At 40.6% G+C, this 21,418-nt stretch overlaps 2 protein-coding genes and 1 pseudogene across 2 annotated transcripts; 2 read left to right on the top strand and 1 right to left on the bottom strand.

Moving 5' to 3' along the window:
- Positions 1–67: 67 nt before the first annotated feature.
- On the bottom strand, positions 68–1,637 carry LOC149096382 (uncharacterized; annotated as a pseudogene).
- Positions 1,638–6,502: 4,865 nt separating this feature from the next.
- On the top strand, positions 6,503–11,987 carry LOC149096381 (uncharacterized). The gene has a single exon (XM_089280894.1). The coding sequence runs from the start codon at positions 6,921–6,923 to the stop codon at positions 11,985–11,987; it is 5,067 nt and encodes a 1,688-aa protein (XP_089137020.1). The 5' UTR covers positions 6,503–6,920.
- Positions 11,988–15,458: 3,471 nt separating this feature from the next.
- Positions 15,459–16,524, top strand: LOC149096380 (galactosylceramide sulfotransferase-like). The gene has a single exon (XM_089280893.1). The coding sequence runs from the start codon at positions 15,505–15,507 to the stop codon at positions 16,522–16,524; it is 1,020 nt and encodes a 339-aa protein (XP_089137019.1). The 5' UTR covers positions 15,459–15,504.
- Positions 16,525–21,418: the final 4,894 nt, after the last annotated feature.

Here is a 21,418-nt window from a genome sequence, read left to right as displayed (position 1 = left end):
GCAGACTAACACAACATTCTTCCCAGCTTGAAAACACGGCTGCTGACACAGACCTCTGGTTCTGAGGCTGTCTTAGTTAAAACTGCAACAGTACTTAGTTGAGAACACAAAAAAATGGAGATTCTAGGTCATTTCAGACACCAATTTTGTGCATTTTAATTAAATAGCCTGTTATTTACAGGGCATGATTCAACCCTTCGACAGTTAGTTTGTAACAGAAAAACATTGATCAATAACCTAGGCCAATAGAGTTTCTTTCATATAATATCCATTTCCCAGTTGTCCCGATTAAGAATGTTCATGACGTTTTCCCTCAATTCCACAAAGTTAGCATGTGTGGATGGAATTTCCAAAAGGGGCCCACAGGTGTAGGCAATGGGTCTTGCGCTCAAGCCCTCGCACTTACTTCTATCTTCTTGTCAATCATAATATCCATAGCTGTTGTAAATCGCAAAAACTGTAGGAGTTTTGGCATCTCCAGACCTCTTACAAATCGCTGAAAAAATTTAAATGCATCTCTCTCTCCTTCACTTTGTAGATTTGAGGTGAGACAAGATAATACCTTTTTCGTTGTAGGTTTAAGACTATCTATTTCAGCCCTCAACGGCTGAAATATTTTGGAACTGGGGATACTGTTTCAACTGCTGTACAAAAGGTTGCAAAGATGAAATCATGAGATGTGGTTTCTGAACTAGTTCCTGCTTGGAAATTTCAGGAATTACTTGGCTAAAGTTTTCAGTGGTAACCACACTTCTACACTTGAATCTTTCAAGAAAATCAGTAAATTCATCATCATCTGGAAGATGATTCTTCCTTATAATATCTACAATGAACTCTTCCTCCACTGGGAATAGGTATTTTGTAAATGAATCAACAAACATGGAATCTGGAACTTGGTTGCCAAAGAGGCAGTAGCATAAAAAAGCCTTTGACAAAAAGGAGGGAAAATAGGGGACAGACACAAACCCTTAAACTAAAATTCTCTTTACAGCCTCAAACTCCTCAACAAAGTGGTTATGTCTAACAAAAGGAACCCTTTCTCTCTCTCCTATAGTCATGGAGATAGAAAAGTCACTCCAGAATAAAGTGCACACTTCACAAATTACCCCAACACCCACATTTTGTTCAAACTCTCCCTTTTCATTTGTCACTTTAAAATCAATATTACAGTTCATTACACTTGGGTCTTTAAAACGTTCGATAAATTCAGTTGTTATGCACGATCCTTGAACTGTGAGAACTCTCTCTGGAAGATATCTTGATGAAGAGGGACATGGAGAATCCTGCTTTACAGAGCCTTCATCACGACTGCAATTCTCTTCATTTGTAAGCCTTGGGTAACTGGTTTCAACAGCCACATTGCTATGCGATCCTTCTCCCTCTGTTTCAGCCCCACCATTTGATAGTAAGGCTACCCGCCTAAACCTTATTTCATCCATAGTTAGTAAAACTGGGTTTTCTGGTGTTTCTGGGATTTCTGTAGTATATGGATTCCCCCCATCAGCGATCCTAGAAACCTCATATTCTCTGTTCTGCTCACATCGAATGCATTCTTCACCTTCCAAATACGTAGAGCTACATAATAAACAAACAACGCGCTTATCAGCATCTGATGCTACCTGCGAAGTATTCAGGTTGACTGGCCGTTGAAAATTTTCCTCGTCTGCTTTAAGTTGTGAAAAGAATGTGTCTTGGTGCTGTAACCTTAGATAGAGGTAAGTTGTCGACGGATAGAGTCCATTTTCCTTTAAATAACTTTCAATAGTTACTTCACCAGGAAATCGAATAATGGCCGTTTGGGTTGTGTCGCAAATATCTAGGAGCATGTCGTCAACAGAGCCAGCGAAAGCACTTTTCCCGCCAGGGAAAAACATTGCAGTGGCTTTTTGCTTCAGGTCTTCAACTGTGGGAGGTTCCGACGCAATATAAGCAACGAACCGATTTGCGCCACCATTCTTCTGACGAACAGGAACAAAAACTTCTGACTTCTTGTCGTAATGAATCCAGCGAACTTGGATTCGATGTTCTTTATTGGTCTTTCTTTTTTTCCCTCTTGACTGACCTCTGATGCGGTCGAGCAATCCAGACAGTAGGCTTACCGTTGCTTGGTTTGGTTCACGGGTCGCTGCTTTAGAACTCGTAGAGGCAGATTCACCCTGACGTGTTATTTCCTCTCGGACGGTTTGCCTTATTATAGTATCCATCGTTTAAAACGCCAAGCACTGCCAAACTCAAACTAGAGGACAACTTTGCCGCCTTCCAAAATGGCGGGAGAAAAACACTCGCCTGTCTCAGTTCCCTTATGTTAAGTTCCAGTCTCTTTCGTCCAACCGAAAAATCACAACAGAACTGTTTCAAAAATCACAACTGAACTGTGAAAAATCACAACTGAACTCTGAGCCTTCTGGGCCATCGTACAAGTCTCTCGTGCGCGGTACTTTTTATGTGAAAATGAGTTTAATCATAGTTAATTGAGAGGAATCCATGGTTATGAAGCCCCACAAACATCAAAGGAGCAAGCAAAGATGCCAAGATTTATGTTGGAAGATCCACGACGCGTGCACAATCTTTTGATTTGCACTTATTCACTATGCATGGATTACGTAATCAAAAGGTTTCTATTGGTTAGTTCCACTGTCAGAAGTAAACAACTATTGTGTTTTGTTTACGGTCAAGACTAAAAAAAGCGAACGAAAATATACAACAAAACTTTTTCGCGTTTCATAACCATTCCTCTATGTCTCATTAGTTAATGGCAAACCGTCTACCCGTCAAAGTTTGGTTTGACGAGTTATCAATCATCATAAACCATCGGTCGGTATCAAGGCCATCGTTATCGTGACCAGATGGTTCGGTGTTCGCTCTTCAAGCGGTTACACTTTCCAACCTTACCCCTCGCAACAGGACAAAGCCCTCCATTCCTCAGCGTAATTTCGCAGTAATGCCGTTCGGTCATGCCGGGACCTTGCAGCTGAGTCGATTCACTCCCTTGAGAAGTCTTCTTGCTTTAGCCACGTGCGCGACAGGTCTTCTGTTTATCGCGTCTTTTACTTACGAACTTGGCTATCTTTGGAAAACACAGCGCTATCGTATGGTGACAGAAAAGTAAGTGAACACTATATTTTTTCATATTAATCAAAAAAACTCTGTCAATGCGTTTCTTACATGTCAACTTCAAGTTTACGGTACGTAATCAGATCGTTCAAAATCAACTGTTAAATGTTTGTTTTCCATGGCCCAAGCCACTGAAACCCCTCTTTGACGATGAGTTAATTAAAGGTGAAATAATTCTTGTCTCTTGGTTTTCCAACCAAAAGCCCTAAGACGATTAATATGATCGCGCGCCTTCCAAATTGCAAATTACAGCTAGCGGTTAATTGTGAATTCAAAAATGATAAAATAACTTATACCTAAACAAATACAGTCTGTGACATTAATTGCTGGTAGTATGAGAACCTTCCACCTGCTGACTCTTTGGCCAAGAAATTGATACTTATAGCTGAATTATATCCAATCAATTCAAACCGCTTCTTTTTTTGTATCGAAATTATTGATCAAGCAAGATAAATAATAGTAATTGGACCGAGTGGAGTACAATTTAGGGAGTAATCGCGCGAGTGATTTAAAACTCGGACGAGCGCGGAGCGCGAGGCCGATTTGAAATTACGAGCTTCAATACTCCCTGAATTGAAAGACACGAGGTCCAATTACTAATTAATTGTATCTATAACAAATTTCGGAATCAAAAATGTCTTTTGAGAACTTGTTTTGAGCAAAAACGTATGTAGCGCGTTTCATAAGTTTTTAAAACTGTAGGAAACATCGCAAAGAAAGCCATTAAAGCGAACGCAATTGAAGTGCGAGTCACGTGGGTATCAAATTACAGGTGTCCAATTACAAAAAAGTTAAAATTGGATACCTGTAGTTGGACACTCACGTGATCGCGCGCCGATTACGTGGCAAACAGGCGCGCGGAGAATCAATCACGATCGAGAATTTCGTTATAGATACAATTAAACTTCTTGTCGTATCCACGTTAAAGAAATTGTTGTGCTGAAGTTATCAGTGTTCAGCGTATATCACAATATTGCATATAATAATATATGTTAAATTTTTCGGTTAACACGGTGTTCCGTTGCAAGTTTTCTAAACGTGTATACCCCATTCACTGTTAAACGTGAAAGCCGTTTATATAACTTTTGCCAGTCCCAAAAAATAGACACTAGTAAATTGAATACCGAACTGCATTTTCCCCTGTTTTAACTGTTACAAAAGTAGGTCTGCAATGTGTACATGTGTGGCGTACAAAATTGAGCTGCTTCGACGGGAAGCTTGCTGCAAAATAAAAATTCTTTAGTACGTATTAAAATAAGCCCAAGTAATCTCTTTTTGAGTCGATAATTTAAAAGAATATTTACTCTCGAACGAGATTAGTCGGGCTAGTAATTTAAATGCATACAAAATAACTTTAAATTGACAGCCATTTATAAATAGGGTCTATTAAGTTTCTGTTGGCGGTTTGCACCGTCACGTAGTCAAAAATAAAAATCATAACCATTTGATAAATTACAACAAGAATCTGGGATATGATAGACGATTGAAAACTAAATAACCTTGCCAAGATTTACGTCTGTGTGGTCAGTTTTTTCACTCGCGCCTTTTTCGGAAAAGTGTTTCATCCAAATTTATAGAGCTTTGTATGGAGTCGCCATGTCGGTTCCCCTCCGAGGGGCACTAACATGGTGGGTGTTCCGAGGGGCACCAACAACAACATTTTGACAGCAAAGGTTCCACATGTAGCCTTGCTTTGAAGGTCAGGATTTTGGGAACTAAAAAGCATCGTCTTCCATCGTGGCCTGATAAATTCAGTAATATACTTTTGTTTACGTAACCAAGTGAACTGAGTTCTGAGGTTTGTAGGTTGATTGGATAAATGAATGTAATAAATTAATCTCTGCCCTGTTAAGTTTTATAATACCTCTAACCTGAAAAATATGTGCACCTTTGAGTTTAGTCAACTATAGAGAGTAGCCCCTGAATTATTTCCAAACAAGTTGGAAGTCAAATTAAACAGCTGCATGACAACTGAATGTAAGAAAGAAGCCATCGTGGCCAATTCTGTAGGCATCTTGGATGTGGGGCCAAGGAGAGGGGAAACGCCATTATGGAAGCTGGTCAGCCAACGAAGTCCCAGGAATCAATTACGTCTTCTGTAGCGATTGCAATAGTCGAAGTGAGGAGAACAAGTTTTAACCCACTTGAGACATCTCAGTTCAAAACGTCCAATTAACATCGATGATCATTTTCGCAAATACGCAAATTAGTTTAATTTCAGAGCTGCACTAAGAGTTTCCAGCGATCTGATTGGTCGAGCGAGTTCTTATATGACGTTATATTAACTGCGCCAGGCGGTGATTATTAAGCTTGCCACCTTTGTTATCTCGTCAAGTAAACATGGCGGACAGTTGCTGAATGAGTTCATTTATTCGGAAGACATCACTCCAAGTCCGGGATATTTAACAATTATTCCATGAGCGCGCGTTGGCTATAACCAATCTCATATCCAACAAGCGCGAATGGAATAATTGTGTAGCCACGAGAGTTAAATTTTTCCGTTTTTGGTTGCCTTTTCTATTTTGTTTTGTCTTTGCTGTTAAAGGTAAATTTTTTGCGTGCCTTTTTGTGCAGTTTTAAATGCAAATTAGTTTTTTCACGTCGTGTTATGTAATCGTCTATTGTTTATTACGTAACCTCGTTAAGTTTATTCTTTTAGTTCAAAATTCCGTTTAAAGGCGTTGTAGTTTTTTAGTTGTATTCAGTCGTTGTCAGTTCCGGAGTGCCGTACAGATCTTGTAAGTAATCTCGTTTTTCCTTTCTATTTTTTGTTGTTTTTCGTATTGTTGTATTTTCAGTTTATTTAAGTTTAAGTTCGTATTTATTAATTTCTGTATTTGTTATTTTGGTTTTAAGTGAATCGTTAGAATTAAAGACGAATTCGAGACGTACAGGAGTGTTATTTACATGCATTCAAAGATCTGATGGATGCCATGTTGTCCGGAATTGAGAGTCTAAGAAGACGCCGAGTCCATTCAGAGGATGCCCTCGACAGTATGCGCCTGAAGAATTCGCGTTCAGGGTATTTGTCTAGAGTTACGACGTTGTGCCGTGCCGCCGAAGTTTTACTGAATGACTCTAAAAATGTCAATGAAGTCTCGAAGAAGTTATTGGAAATCGAGGAAGCTTTCTCTCGCTTTGAAAGGGCCCACTATGACTACATCGCGACTTTGTCGGCTGGAGATCTGGAGGAATTGGAATGTCAAGCTCGTTACTTTAAGGAACATTTTCATCGGAAAATGGAGACGATTGCGAGAATCCAAAGATGGATTGAAAACGCTAGAGAAATCACCGCACCTACCGCCGCGGAAGCGCTTCAAGAAAATGAAGATTCTGTAAGTACCGCAAGTTCTCTGCTATCTTCACATTTGTCTGTCAGACAGCTAAAGGCCAAGCAGGCGTTAGCGCAGTTAAAATTGTACCAGCTGAAGAAAAAGCAAGCATTATTACGTCAGGAAGAAGAAACGAAACTAGAGTTGGAGATTGTGGATGCGCAGTATGAAATTCAAAGGACTGATCTTCAACTAAAGTTGCTTCAGGATGAGGAGCCAGCCGCTTTAGCTAATTTACGGGACGTTTTTGAAGATGTGAAGCCGTTTAGTGAACGAGTTAATGTGAGAGCAGCAAATGTCCCTGAGCAGGAACATTTTGATCCTCGAGTCGAACGGAAAATTGGTGCTCGAAACGCTCAGTTGCGGCTGAATCCTAATGCACAGGAGTTTACGAGTTGGTCAGTAGGTCCCACTGTACCCGTTGCGCATCCAGGAGCAACTAATCCTACCTTGCCTGGAGGAATTGTGGATAAGATGGCATTAACCATAAAGCAGGGATTTGCATTGCCGAAAAAGGAATTGACTGTGTTCGATGGTGATCCTCTCGAGTACTGGAACTTTATCAAATCGTTTGAAAACAGCATCGTGAGCAATGAAGCCAGCGAAACTGAAAAACTCATGTATCTCCTTCAGTATACATCTGGAGTGGCAAAGGACACGATCAAGTGTTGTTTAGTCATGGATTCATCCCTGGGATACCGAAAGGCGAGAGAGCTGCTGGAAGAACGATTTGGACACCCCTTCACAATTGCCTCGAAATACGTAACCAAGCTAACAGAAGGACCACCGCTTAAACCATGGGATCGCGCAGGACTACTTGCATTTGCGGACAGATTGAAAGACTGTGAACACACTTTGGAATCCATTGGATATCTGGAGGAGATTAACAGCGCCGATAACTTAAGAAGAATTGTCCAGAGACTGCCGTTCCATCTCCGTACTAAGTTTGTGGAACTAGCGGACCAAATTCAGCAAGCTGGTCAGAGAACGAATATCAGCCATATCGCCGAGTTTGTCAAAGTCAAGGCGAGAGCTGCCAATAACCCAGTGTTTGGTTGCGTGGTAGACGTTGTGCGTGACAGATCAGAGAATCAGAGGCGAAAACCAAAGGGTGGTGCATCATCTGAAGAACGTTTAAGCACATTCAATACACGAGAGACTAAGCCTGGTGTCGGGCAGAGTTTGTCTTCCAATAAATTCACTCCAACCCTGAGGTGCCCATCGTGCAACGGAAATCATTCCTTGGCGAAATGCAGTAGTTTCAAAGACAAGAACTTCGACGAACGTCTACAAGTGATGAGGAAAGCTCAGCTATGCTTTAATTGCTTCAAGTATGGTCACATCAGTGTAGGATGCCTGGCGAAAAGTGCATGTGAAATCCAAGGATGCAGGAGAAGACATCATACTTTGCTTCACCCACCGTCTCCACAACAGACGGTCGAAGGTCGAGACAGAGTGGCCGATCAAGGAATTCAGGTTAACAGCAGTACTCCATTACAAAGTGGACAGGCCAACAGTACCTCAGCTGGAGGAGGAAAGGTGTGCCTGAGAATAGTTCCTGTAAAAGTACGATGTCACGGTGACGCAAGCAAGATCGTGGAAACCTACGCCCTTCTAGACAGTGGCTCAGACATCTCCTTGTGTGACAAGAGGTTGGCCGCGGAGCTCGGTGTGCAGGGACGCCAAAAAACGTTTTACTTAACGACCCAAGAGAGAGAAGACAGCCCAAGAATTGGCTATGAATTCAGCCTAACTGTGGAGCCACTGGATGGAACTGACAAAGTAGACGTTACAAGACTATGGACAGTTGATAAACTGAATGCTTCTAGCCGCAGTATTCCATCAGTGCAAGATGCAAGACAGTGGGCTCACCTGCGGGACATCAAGCTACCAAGTATTAGTGAGAAAGAAGTCCGATTGATCATAGGCACCAACGTTCCTGATGCATTCTGGGTGTTAGAAGAAAGACGCGGTAACAGAGGAGAGCCATACGCCATACGCACACCTCTTGGCTGGACACTCATGGGCCCAATGGAAAGGAGCGTCGGCGAAGCTTGTCATCTGAATGTTAACCTCGTTCGTTCAGCGGAGGCCTTGAGAGAAGATGATGATTGTCTCATGCACCAGCTTGAAAGGTTCTGGGCAGCGGAGAACTCTGGAGTGATCCCTGAATCCAAGGTTAGCATGTCAGTGGAGGACAAGGAAGCCCTTGCAACCATGGAACAATCTGTGAAACTTGAAGATGGTCATTATCAAATTGCGCTCCCTTGGAGACAGTACCCGCCATTCCTGCCTTACAACCGTTTCATGGCTGAACGCAGACTGCAAACACTCAAGAACAGGCTCCTACAAGATAGCGAGCTCCTTGAAAATTACAAGGCCACCATGGAACAATATCTTTCCAAGGGTCATGCAAGAAGAGTGCCACTTAACGAAATCAACGTACAAGACAAGCCGCTGTGGTACCTTCCCCATCACCCGGTGCTAAACAAACCTGGAAAGACACGAGTGGTTTTTGATTGTGCCGCAAAACACAAGGGAACGTCTCTGAATGATCAGCTCCTTACCGGTCCAGATTTGACCAATTCTATCGTTGGTGTGCTGATGAGATTTCGTGAAGAACAGGTTGCATTGTCTGCTGATATCGAGTGTATGTTCCATCAGATCCGAGTAGCACCAGATGACCGTGATGCATTCAGATTCCTCTGGTGGCCGGATGGAGACTTGACCCAACAACCAATTGACCATCGTATGGAGGTCCATTTGTTTGGCGCGACATCGTCTCCGAGTTGTTCCAGCTTTGCGCTAAGAAGGACAGCAGAAGATAACAAAGATGAATTTTCAGAGGATGTAGTCAGGACTGTCAAAAGGAACTTTTATGTCGATGACTGTCTTAAATCGGTTAAATCAGTTGAAAATGCTGTCGAAGTTGTGGACCAGCTCCGAGAAATCCTCTCCAAAGGCGGTTTTCGGCTCACCAAGTGGTCATCCAACAGATCCGAAGTTCTGGATACAATCCCGCAAGTCGAAAAGGCTCCATCAGTGGTGGACCTGGACCTAGACAAGGATAAGCTACCAATGCAACGTACGTTGGGACTCCACTGGGATATGGAGAGTGACAAGTTCATGTTCAAGGTTGCTCTTAAAGACAGACCAAACACCCGCCGTGGTATACTATCTTTGACCAGTTCTGTTTATGATCCACTTGGGTTCGTTGCGCCAGTCGTCCTCCCAGCTAAGAAATTGTTACAAGATCTCTGCAGAGAGAAACGCGGATGGGACGATCCAATCAGCGACGGCGATGGTGAAAGGTGGGAGAAATGGAAGAGTCAGTTGGCCAATCTTTCCATGATAACAGTAAAGAGATGCGTTAGACCTGCCTGTTTTGGAGACTTGAAAACTGCCGAGTTGCACAACTTCGCAGACGCTTCACAAGTTGCATATGGAGCAGTCTCGTATCTCAGATTGGTGGATGTCGAAGAAAGGATCCATTGTGCATTTCTAATTGGAAAGTCTCGTCTTGCTTCTCTGAGACCAATGACTGTGCCAAGATTGGAACTGTCAGCTGCAGTGTTAGCCGTTCAGTTAGACCAGACCGTAAGAGAAGAGCTGGACATTCCGATTAGCCAATCGACATTTTGGTCAGACTCCACCTGTGTGTTGCAGTACATCAGAAATCAGTCAAAGCGTTTCCATACATTTGTTGCAAACCGGCTGTCAGTTATACATGAGAATTCAGCACCCCATCAGTGGAGGCATGTCAGTTCTGAACACAACCCAGCGGATGAAGTTTCCAGAGGTCTTACAGTGGACGAAATGAGTGCAAGTAGCAAGTGGCTGAGCGGTCCCGAGTTTTTGAAGAGGAGGGAAGAGTTTTGGCCTTGTGATCCTACAATTCGCCAACCAGAACTATCAGATGACGATCCAGAGATCAAACGTGAAACTCAGCTCTACAACCAGTCGTCGACTCGTCATCAAGGGGAAGAAGTTTTTTCCAAGTTGATAGAGCGCTACTCATCTTGGGACAGATTAAGAAGAGCTGTGGCCTGGCTATTGAGATTCAAAACGTGGTTCATTGAAAGATACCGTGGTGGTTCCACTAACTTCAGATCTCAGTGCTGTTTAGAAAGGGGACCTGTCCTGTCCGTGGAAGAAGTTCAGTTTGCAGAAAGGGAAGTTATCAAGCATGTACAAAGGCTGTCATTTCCAGACGTCATTAGAACCATGCAAGGAATCAGTTCATCGAAGCCTTCGCGCCAAGTAACGTCCGAGTTAAAGAACCAAAAGATGCCAGCCTACATGCGCAAACTGCATCCATTATTGGACGACGTCGGAATCCTAAGAGTTGGAGGGCGACTGGAAAATGCCTTAATCACGTATGAGGCTAAACATCCAATTATTCTTCCCTATCGTCACCACGCTACGGATTTGATCATCTCTCAACATCACCAGAAAACTGGCCATCTTGGGCAAGAGTACGTACTGTCCAGTTTGCATCAATTCTATTGGATAATCAAGGGACGTTCAGCTGTGCGGAGAGTGATCAGTAGCTGTTTCCAGTGTAAAAAACTTGGTGCAGTACGTGGAGAGCAGTTGATGGCCGACCTACCGAAGGAAAGACTGACGTCAGGAGATCCGCCATTCACCTACGTAGGCGTGGACTACTTTGGACCCTTTTATGTACGTCAAGGTCGCTCAAATGTGAAACGCTATGGATGCCTATTTACTTGCTTGGTTATCAGGGCCGTTCATATAGAAGTCGTAAACTCACTTGATACTGATTCCTTCTTAAATGCATTGCGAAGATTCATCAATTTACGAGGATGTCCAACTACCGTTTATAGTGACAACGGGACAAACTTCCAAGCTGGAGATAGGGAGTTACGCGAGTTGTTGAGCGACTGGAATCAAGAATCAATCCACAAGTTTCTTCATCAGAGGAATATTACATGGAAATTTAATCCACCTGCAGCCTCGCACATGGGTGGTGCCTGGGAGCGCACTATCAGATCCGTCCGCAAGATCCTGAGAGCCTTGCTAGGGCAACAACTTGTCTCTGACGAAATGCTCCGAACATTGATGAGTGAAGTTGAAGGGATCTTAAATGGCAGACCGTTGACTCCAGTCAGTAGCGACCCAAAGGACCTGGACCCCCTAACACCAAACCATTTGTTGTTGTTAAGAGCCAACCCAAATTTGCCACCTGGAGTCTTCAGCAAAGAAGAAATGTACAGCAAGCGACGTTGGCGTCAAGTCCAGTACATGGCCGATATATTCTGGAGGCGCTGGTTGAAGGAGTACTTGCCAACCCTTCAAGAGAGAGCGAAGTGGACCAGACCTCGCCGTTGCTTAGCGACCGGAGATCTAGTTGTGATTGCAGACGACAACGTCCATCGAGGAAAATGGCCATTAGGCAGAGTAACTGAGGTTTTCATGGGAAAAGATGGAAATGTCCGATCAGCCAAGGTGAAAACTGCCACCACAATTCTTACAAGGCCAATAACCAAACTGTGCTTCTTAGAAGGAGAGAAGAAAGCTTAAATTGAAGAAACTGAATTCACCAGAAAATCCAGTGTGAAGAATGATCAAGAGGACTTACTCTCGTGTCTGAGTATAGTTACACTATAGTAATGAACTGTAGACTTTACTAGTCCATTAGGGGGGCTATGTAGCCACGAGAGTTAAATTTTTCCGTTTTTGGTTGCCTTTTCTATTTTGTTTTGTCTTTGCTGTTAAAGGTAAATTTTTTGCGTGCCTTTTTGTGCAGTTTTAAATGCAAATTAGTTTTTTCACGTCGTGTTATGTAATCGTCTATTGTTTATTACGTAACCTCGTTAAGTTTATTCTTTTAGTTCAAAATTCCGTTTAAAGGCGTTGTAGTTTTTTAGTTGTATTCAGTCGTTGTCAGTTCCGGAGTGCCGTACAGATCTTGTAAGTAATCTCGTTTTTCCTTTCTATTTTTTGTTGTTTTTCGTATTGTTGTATTTTCAGTTTATTTAAGTTTAAGTTCGTATTTATTAATTTCTGTATTTGTTATTTTGGTTTTAAGTGAATCGTTAGAATTAAAGACGAATTCGAGACGTACAGGAGTGTTATTTACAAATTGTTTTATTAAATTCGGTGCGTTTGTATTCTTGGAAATTACAGCTTAATTTTATTGGATTTTAGCTTTTCAAAACGACCGGAAGTCGACGTGGCAAAACAACAACAAGTGGGAAATCACATGACACGCGCGCCGTCTGTAAAATTAGTTGAATGAAAAATTTAAAAGCGAAGCAAGCGAATTTGATGCATAAAATTGCAGTCAAGTAGAATTCAAGGAACGTCTATCAAATGAAGGAGATGTAACCCTGATCAGAAAGCTTGCAAAGCGTTCAAGTTCCAGTCATGTGGAAGAGCCGAATAATTGTGCATTTGCACATTGCCGTTGATGCTGCGGAAACCTTTGATCGCCATGTGACAAAATTATTCTCGACAAGACCTCTTTCAGGATTCCCTTGCTTTGAAAGCCTTGGCATTTCGAACTGTACGTGTGGAGCTCATTGTTGGCAAGATTCTGCAGATTCAGAGTCAGGGACAAAAACTATCTTAGCGTCAGATTCATATTCAGAATCTCCGAGGCCACCCTGATGGTTTTCCGTGGGTGGTAAAGAACCGGGTTTTCTTCGGTTCAGCTCAAAACACTGAACTCCTCGAGGTGTTTTGCGCAAGGAAAGAATTGTTGACGCTAGCTGTCGTTGTTCTCTCGTCCTCGTCGGCCAAAAAAGAGACCGAGATGAAACTAGGTCGTCCTCTGTAGCTGTGCGGGATTTTTGCTCTCGGCCGATCCGAGCTTGCTTAAGTCGAACACTTTCCTCATCTGCTGATTGGAAATTGTTTTCTTATGGACTACGCCGGTAATGATGCCTGTTTTCCTGAGGCCTTTTATAAATGCATATGCTCTAATAATTTATTTGCCTGGTCTGCGATAATGGAAAACGGTTTGTTGTGCAGCGGCGTGCGAAGAAAATGATCAACTGGCGGCTCTAATGGATTTAGTCAATGAACTTTTGCAAATAGGTGTCGTCTTTCTTCCTCGCAGACGTGTAAAACCACTTCAAACAAACATTCAGTTCTTCTTTTGACATTTCTTATATCGGTTTCAAAAATTTGGGGCCACCTGGACTAGCAAACCATTCTGTTAAGGTAAACATTGTTTTTGTTACATAATCTTCATAAATGCGTAAAATCTTGACGGTCATATTTTAATTTTGCAGCTTTTAAGAGAAACTTAACGTATACGTACCGTTAAATTAATCTAATCTCGAACTTTGTGGCTTTTTTGTTGTTACTGGGACGGCATTGTCCATAATTTCCTGTATTTCATCTGTAGATGGCTCACCGAATCTGTTTTTTTTTTTTTTCATCATTTTTTTGTCGACAAAACTTGGCTTCCCGCGAAAAAGTTTATGCCGAGCAACATTTACCACATTTATTTCCATAAAAGGTCAAACGCAGGTATAATGGCTGGTAACCGTGATCCAGTGAACCAATCAGAAAGCTAGAATTGCATTATCCGAGGCTGAGAATTTAATAATTGTACATATTTGAAAGGATGGAGCATTTTCAAAATGAATGCTGCCGCCATTCGACCAAAAATCCTTCTAGGAAGTCGTATTCAAGGCATTATGAAGAATCGTAAACCAGCAGTGGTTACATAGATCGCTGAAATTTATATTTCTTCAAACTAAACGTACTTATTTTTAGATGATGACAACTGTGAATGAAGTCATCAACGATGAAACAAAGGTGCCAGATGAATTTATTTTTCGCAGTGTTTCACTCGTTTGGCTTACCGCCGAACTCGACGAGTGAATTAATTCACAATCGATGTACATGTAAGATTATTATTATGAATAAAACTACGGCTGCATGAACAATTGCGTCTCAGCTTTTATGTTTTTAGTCTGTTATTCTCTCTTTTTAGGTGTGAAATCATACGTAAAAAAGTATTCGGCTCAGGTTCAGTGAATATTGGTGAATATTCGTCTCGACGTCGTCTCAGTGAATGTTCACCAATGTTCACTTCGCCTTCGTGAATTAAGCGACCATGTAACAAAACACATAATCACAATACATAATCACAATACATAACGACGTTTGAGGTGATTTTCCGAACATGTTATCAAAAATGATATCTTCACATGTGCTAGAATTTTTTGAAGAAATTAAAAATTCGAGACAAAGCAATAGTTTCTTACCTTAAAGTTATTTTTTAAGACCAATTTTGTGTTTAATTTAGTCTCGCTCGACTGCCGACGGTGACTGCTCGAGTATTTTTTTCTGAGTCATTTTCTAAAAAAGAAACAGCTTTTTCTTTCTTCTTCCTGCTTCTCGTACCAGTTCAATGCCTCGACAAGATTCTTTTGTAGCTTATCGTTCACCCAGTCACATAAAATATTATCTAAATCTTCAAATTAAGTTTCCACCATTTTAAAACACAGGGAGGGGGGGGGGGGGAAACTTTGTAATGATGACGTCAATGGCGCGTCGTCTGACCTCTAATAGATCACAGGCGAGAACCAGACAAACTGCGAGAAAAATGTGACTTATTATATTAAAAATATATATTCATCTATCAAACAAATCTATATTGATCCAATATTGAGTTGGTGGTTTAGAGGACTTTCATCAAACCAACAGACGTAGAATTAAAAACTATTTTAAAAAATCTTTTTAAGTATTTACTGACAAACATTAAAAGCTATCAACTCTACAACCAAGTTTATTTTGTTTTAACAGGCAACAAGAAACAGTAGCAAACACAAACAGCAGTGGATAAAGTGCAAACACGTGCTCTCCCATACAACACGTCCTCTTTCTCAAGACGCACAAAACAGGTTCCACCACAATCGCCAATATCTTTTTCCGTTATGGCGACTCACGGAATCTTACCTTTGTGTTTGGTGGCAACACGTTGATTGTCTGGCCTCGTCGTTTTCAGGTCTCTTTTACATTGCCTTTAGAGAGACCTCGACTGAGTTTTCTTTGCAGTCACACCAGGTACAATCAAAAACCGATGAATCATCTCTTTCCAAAGCCGACTGCCAAATACGTGACAATTCTCCGAAGCCCTGTTGACCAGTACGAGTCGGTTTTTAACTATATGGGGTTGGGCGATATTTATGGATTCGGCAGAGATCCCAGAAATGCTTTAGAAACATTCCTTAGCACTGGTATCGAATTGAAAGACTTTTTCAAAACAGCATCTACGCGCTTGGCTCGAAATCCCATGTCATTCGATTTAGGATTGGCCTACAAATTTCACCAGAATGTTACAGCTATCAACAATTACATTGCATTTTTGTCTAAGGAGTTTGACTTGGTTATGATCACAGATTACGTCGATGAGTCAGTCGTTCTGCTAAAACGCTTGCTTTGCTGGGAATTAGATGATATTCTTTATTTTAAATCTAACGAGAGACAAGACAAAGAGAGAGCTGTGGGCTTGAACGACGAAGTTAAAGACAATATCAAGCGATGGAACGCAGCCGATGAGTTATTACTCCAGTACTTTAACCAAACATTTTGGCACAAAATAAAAAAGGAAGGTACAGGTTTTTATGATGACCTGGCAGCTTTTCGCCGGAAGAAAGAGCAAGTGAGTTGCTTATGCTTGACAAATGGCACAATTCTTCAACGACAATACAGTACTAAGTACGTCAAGGCGGTTTCTTTAAAGCAGAACTTGAGGGGAGAAACAAGAGAGCAGTGCGAAAGAATGACGAGAAGTGAAAATTCGTATCTAGTGCAGTTAAGAAGGAAACAGTCAATGAGATTAGCAAGTCTTAGTGTAGCGGCAGCAAATGAAGAGAAGGCTGAAGAACTGACTAGCTGGGATGTGGCGATTGAGCTTAATTATGCTCTTGCATCCAAAACGACTGTACTAGAAGGTCGTCTTAGTGGAAATGTGGAGAAGCGGGAAAAAAGAGGTAGAAAACGAGGATATATTCGACACAAGGCTAGCCGGCAAGGGCGGAGTAGGGGTTTGGAAGGGGCGAGGGGTGGTGGGATAAGGAGAAAAGAAACCAGGAAGTAATTCTTTGTATCATTGAAGAGAAATACACTATTAAAACAAAACGAAAGAAACAGGGATGTAAAAATGAAATATCGCAGATCAAAGTTGTATGATGAAAGCCTCGACATTATGATATTCTAAGGTAACATAATGTAAGTAATAACTGTAGCACTTAGCTAAACTACTCGATTTTGAGAATTTGACACTTTAGTAGTTCTCCAAGCGGCAGGGGAGATCTGATCTTTGTGTTTCAAAAAATGATATCCTACATTATCAGAATGTATTAGGTAAATGCATGTCTATTGAGGGAAAAATTCGAAATAAAGATAAGGATAAACTTTATAACCAGGGGCCCGTTTCTTGAAAACCCCGGAAACTTTTCGGGCCCCGAAAAGCCATTTTTAGTTAATCAGTATTTAATCAAAGACATAGAGTTGTATACTCCTGAAACTTTTTGTATGAAGGGAACTCTGTTCGTATTAAGAATAGGTGAAAAGAAAAGAAAAAAAAAAACAGCTCTGTAGTCATAAGGTTTGAGATTTTGCTACGGCTTTTCGGGTATGAAAACTTTTTGGGACCTTCGAGAAACGGGGCCCAGGTTGCTGATTTTACTTACCACTGAAATCTCACAAACAAGAAGGGTGACAATTAAGCAAGAAGAAGAATCGACGCTACATTGGGTAAATTGAATTGTAAAAATTTAAAAACAAATACCAGTTCTCAAAGGGGCTTTTACTCCAGAAAAAATGTTTTAAAACGCTGAAACACGTAATACAAAGAAACTAAAATAACATAGTTAAAATTTTTGACTGGCTGGAGGCAGACCAGTTGGCTAATTATATATAGACCACGCGAAATAAGGCAATGCTTGGTTGATTTGCGCCATATGTTTTTCAGTTAATGGCCTTCCGAGATGAAAAGAAGAATTCTAACTCGAGCAGAACTAGAGGGGTGCACATTTTGCACTGCGAAACGGTAAAATGGAGAGTAACAAATCGGTTGCCGTGAACTGCTTTTTCGAAAACAGGCAAGAGACGAAAAAACAGTTTTTTTCTGAGCAGAAAACCTTTTTTCCTTCATATCTGGGCATGTCGAAAATTTTGAGCTCAGTCTTTTGTTTGTTTGGCTGGTTGTTTGTTTGTTTGTTTGTTTGTTTGTTTGTTTGCTGTGTGTATTGTTTTAAGGAGGGACTCTCCAAGTGAGCTCTCTTCCGTGTTGTTTTGTCGTTTGGTTAACCTATGAGCAGTCTTAATGTGTGCTGGAAATGTTTCCACCGGGAAGACTAGAGTTTCTTGAAAAATAACCTGTCATCCAGAAACACATTTTAGAACAAAAAAGACAAGATTTATTTTACCAAGGTTTTGAACAATGGGAATATGGGTGAGTGAATATGAGAAGGCCAGAAAACATCTCGAGAATTTTCTCGTGATCTCAAGAGACATTGAAGACCGAAATGGCATGGTCAGGAGTAGTTTCAGTGATATACGAAATATCGTATATTTGAACCGCGTAGAAAGATGTAGAGACATCCATAATCATCGCAGTTTTATTCACAACTCAAGCGGCTGTGAAAATAAAAGCCGGAAAGAAATATGCTTCAACGGGATCCCGTTCGAATTCAAGCCTGATTTTTTCGTTGTTGTTGTTTTGTTGTTGTTTTGTTTTGTTTTGTTTTGCTTTGTTTTGTTTCGCTTTGTTTTGTTTTGTTTTGTTTTGTTTTTTTGTTTTGTTTTGTTTTGTTTTGTTTTGTTTTTTTCCATGTGTTTAAATGGATTAGCCTCCATAATCATCGCAGTTTTATTCACAACTCAAGCAGCTGTGAAAATGAAACAGGAAAAAATGTGCTTGAACATGATCCCGTTCAAGCCTGATTGTTTTTCGTGTGTTTAAATGGATTAACCTTCTTGACGAAAGCCATAAAATTGTGTATCGATCCGTTAGAATAAAAGAAGACTTCAGACAATTGGGCCAAAAAAAATCATTGGCGAGAAGAAAAATTAGGAACGGACATACACCACATGTTTCTCATCTAAACCTGTGTGTTGAATTCAGTTTCTCCCTTAGCAGTTATAGCAAAGCTAACGAATGTAAACAGAAATTTATCATCGTCAAAGCCATTATCTCAAGGAAGAGGAAGACAGCCATGAAGTTTCGCGAATTGGAAAGAAAAGCAAAGATAACAAGTGGCCCAAAATGAACCTTTCTATTTGTTACAAACCTATGCTTGCTCTCTTATTTTAACTTTCAGCTGAGAAAGAGCGCGTTTTTTTTTTTTTTTTTTTTTTTTTAACATATAGCTAAGTTCTGAGGCCTTCTATGTCAACCGGTCTTAGCTGATACCTGAGAAATGGGCTAGAACTTTGACCCATTGCTGAAAAATCTCCGAAATTTTATATGGGTAATCAAACGAAAAATTCCATATAAGTAAAAAAAAAACGAGGGAAATTATTTGAATTTTGACACAACGCAAGTAGAATTATTGCTTAATTTTACGACTCAAGCAGTTTAAGGCCTGGATCAGGAATGAAAAGTAGATGTATGATTAGGCAGCCATATCTCTCGCTATATTTGTTTCATCAAGCTAGAATTTTCCCTGATTATTAAACCTGGCGTTCTCACGTGTCCCGTGATCATTTTGTTAAAATTTAATAAATCGGCCAATTGGTGGCGAATTTTAATTGTAGTGTTCAATAAATGTGCATTTTCGATGCAAATTTAAATGATCTATCTTGCTACGTTTTCAAATGATGATTTTTAAATTTCCTTGATTCCAAGGATAGAAGATATAGATGATCAAAAGTCGAATGTTCTTGAAAAAAACACCTTTGAACCCATAAAATCTTCATGCGAAAAGAGGGACGGTGTCTTTAGAAATATAACTGATAAATTATATTCACAAGTAAAAGTCTTGGATCCAGGCCTTAAAGTACTTTTGAAATATACTATTTGATTACTTTTTAGTGCAGAGTGCACTATTGGGATGGTTATGGGGGTTGCCTGCCGCTAAGGAACTAAGGCGCTATGGCGCTATGGCGCTATGGCCCTATGGCGCTAAGGTGTAAACTTTAATGTTTGTTTAATTAATTAATTTCAATTAATTCATGATTAGTCTAGAGGCAAGGAAGTAGTGGGAGTAGGGTGGGAAAGGTACATGTGTACTCTACGTAAAACACATTCCATCGCCGTCGCTTAACTTTGAACATCGTAAAGCTATATATTTGTTTCAGGTAACCCCTTGCTCTCCTTGTGGTACCATTCTCCTTAGAACAAAACTAATTTGCCCTAAACGCATGCGTAGATTAGTTAGGGTTCGTGGCTTCTATATTAGGTGAAGGATACATTGCATACGGAATCACGCACAAATGTTGAGTGGTTTTCCTTATGGTAGAGCTCAACATGTAAGACGCATGCGTTCTAGCATTGTTAGTGTTATACACTATCTTTACACGCAGTATTTTATATATCGTGTCATGTGACCAAGGACGGCAGTTATTTTTCAGGTAGCGCCAATTGTCCCTTTTTATTGCAAAAGTGAAACGTTACTGTGGCTGCGTAGCTTTTAGAATTACAAACAGGTCGGTTCAACAAATATCATCTGCTGTTTTCAATCTACAATAGTGTGCTTGTCAGGGTTCAAATATATTGCTTCTCCTTAGCGACTTGTTTATTTCTTGCCTTAATTGTGTCTGTAAGAGAGACCAAAAAGTTCTCAAGTTAGTGGCTTTAATACTCCGCAAATTGTAAATTTGTAACAAAAGAAACCAGGAAAATGCTCAAATATTGCTGCAGACGCCGTGGCACCTAATGAAAGTTCAAATTAATTTAATCAGTCTTTGAGGAGACTCATTCATATCGGCCAAGTAGCGCTGTTTATCTTCAATACTTTTCGTTGAAAAGCTTCTCAGCCATCAATATCGTTGTGTGTTAATTTTGAATTGTTTTATTGTTAACAACAAAGGTGGCAACAGAAAAAGAAAGTGGTATTTCGTGACTATCTGATAATTAAATTAGTTCTTGTTCATCGGTAAAAATTTGCATTTTTAGTAAAACATCGTCTCTGTTCCGTTTCTTCATCACTACATCACATATTTAACTTTCTTTCGTTTATCTCCAAAAAACAAGGACATCTTCCGTATGTTTTGGAGAAAACAGGGGTTTCATATTACATGGCTTTGCAAGGAAAACAAAAGTATCAAATTACAAAGTTGGCGTGAAGAGCTAAATTGTCACGTTTGCTGCTTCAGCGTATTGTTGAATTTAAAATGAACGAAAATCAACTTAAAGCACCAGTAGTAATTAATTTGTGCGTAATGTTTGGACCTTGAATGAAAATACAACCTTGAAACATACACACTGCAAAAGCCGTAGCAGACTACCAAGGTAGACACAAACCGGAAGTGAACCGAGCAGGGGTGAGTACTTATGGGACTACTGTATCAGAGCTATCAATTGCGCTCTGCACTATCTGAGATTGTCTCACTAGTTAATAATTATCATGTTTGACAAATTGCACTTACGATCATAGGTTTTTGAGCTGTTTGTTGTCTACAGAAATTTTGCGCCAAACGTTGCCATAGCAATTTTATAATTTCACATACGAAATGATCAATCAAGGGCGCTGAAATTTGGCGCCAAAATTAATGCGTAAGTTGTCACCCGTGAGATTAACTTGGTAACCTGGCCTGGGTTGTTCAAAAGGTGAATAACGCCGGATAAATTACCATCCAGTGGATAGGGTGGTTTGTTTTGTTAACATCTATCCACTGGATAGTGTTATCCAACCTTCGAACAACTGGGGCCTGGATTTTATCACCCCTATCCAGAAACCCTCTCGTTGTAAATTGCAATCCGTCAAAACGGACCTTGGGAAAATCATAGAGACTTGGGTGTGACGTAATCTCGTCTGCCAGAATCC

Source organism: Orbicella faveolata, unplaced genomic scaffold (genome assembly GCF_042242905.1).
Source record: "Orbicella faveolata isolate gen_17 unplaced genomic scaffold, um_ofav_v1 contig_48, whole genome shotgun sequence".
Lineage (NCBI taxonomy): Eukaryota > Metazoa > Cnidaria > Anthozoa > Scleractinia > Merulinidae > Orbicella > Orbicella faveolata.
Note: the sequence above shows the minus strand (reverse complement) of the source record. Positions and strands in the feature narration are given on the sequence as shown.

Bases quoted from the DNA above. Each gene is read 5' to 3' on its own strand.
- LOC149096380 (XM_089280893.1), top strand. From the start codon at position 15,505: ATGAATCATCTCTTTCCAAAGCCGACTGCCAAATACGTGACAATTCTC.
- LOC149096381 (XM_089280894.1), top strand. From the start codon at position 6,921: ATGGCATTAACCATAAAGCAGGGATTTGCATTGCCGAAAAAGGAATTG.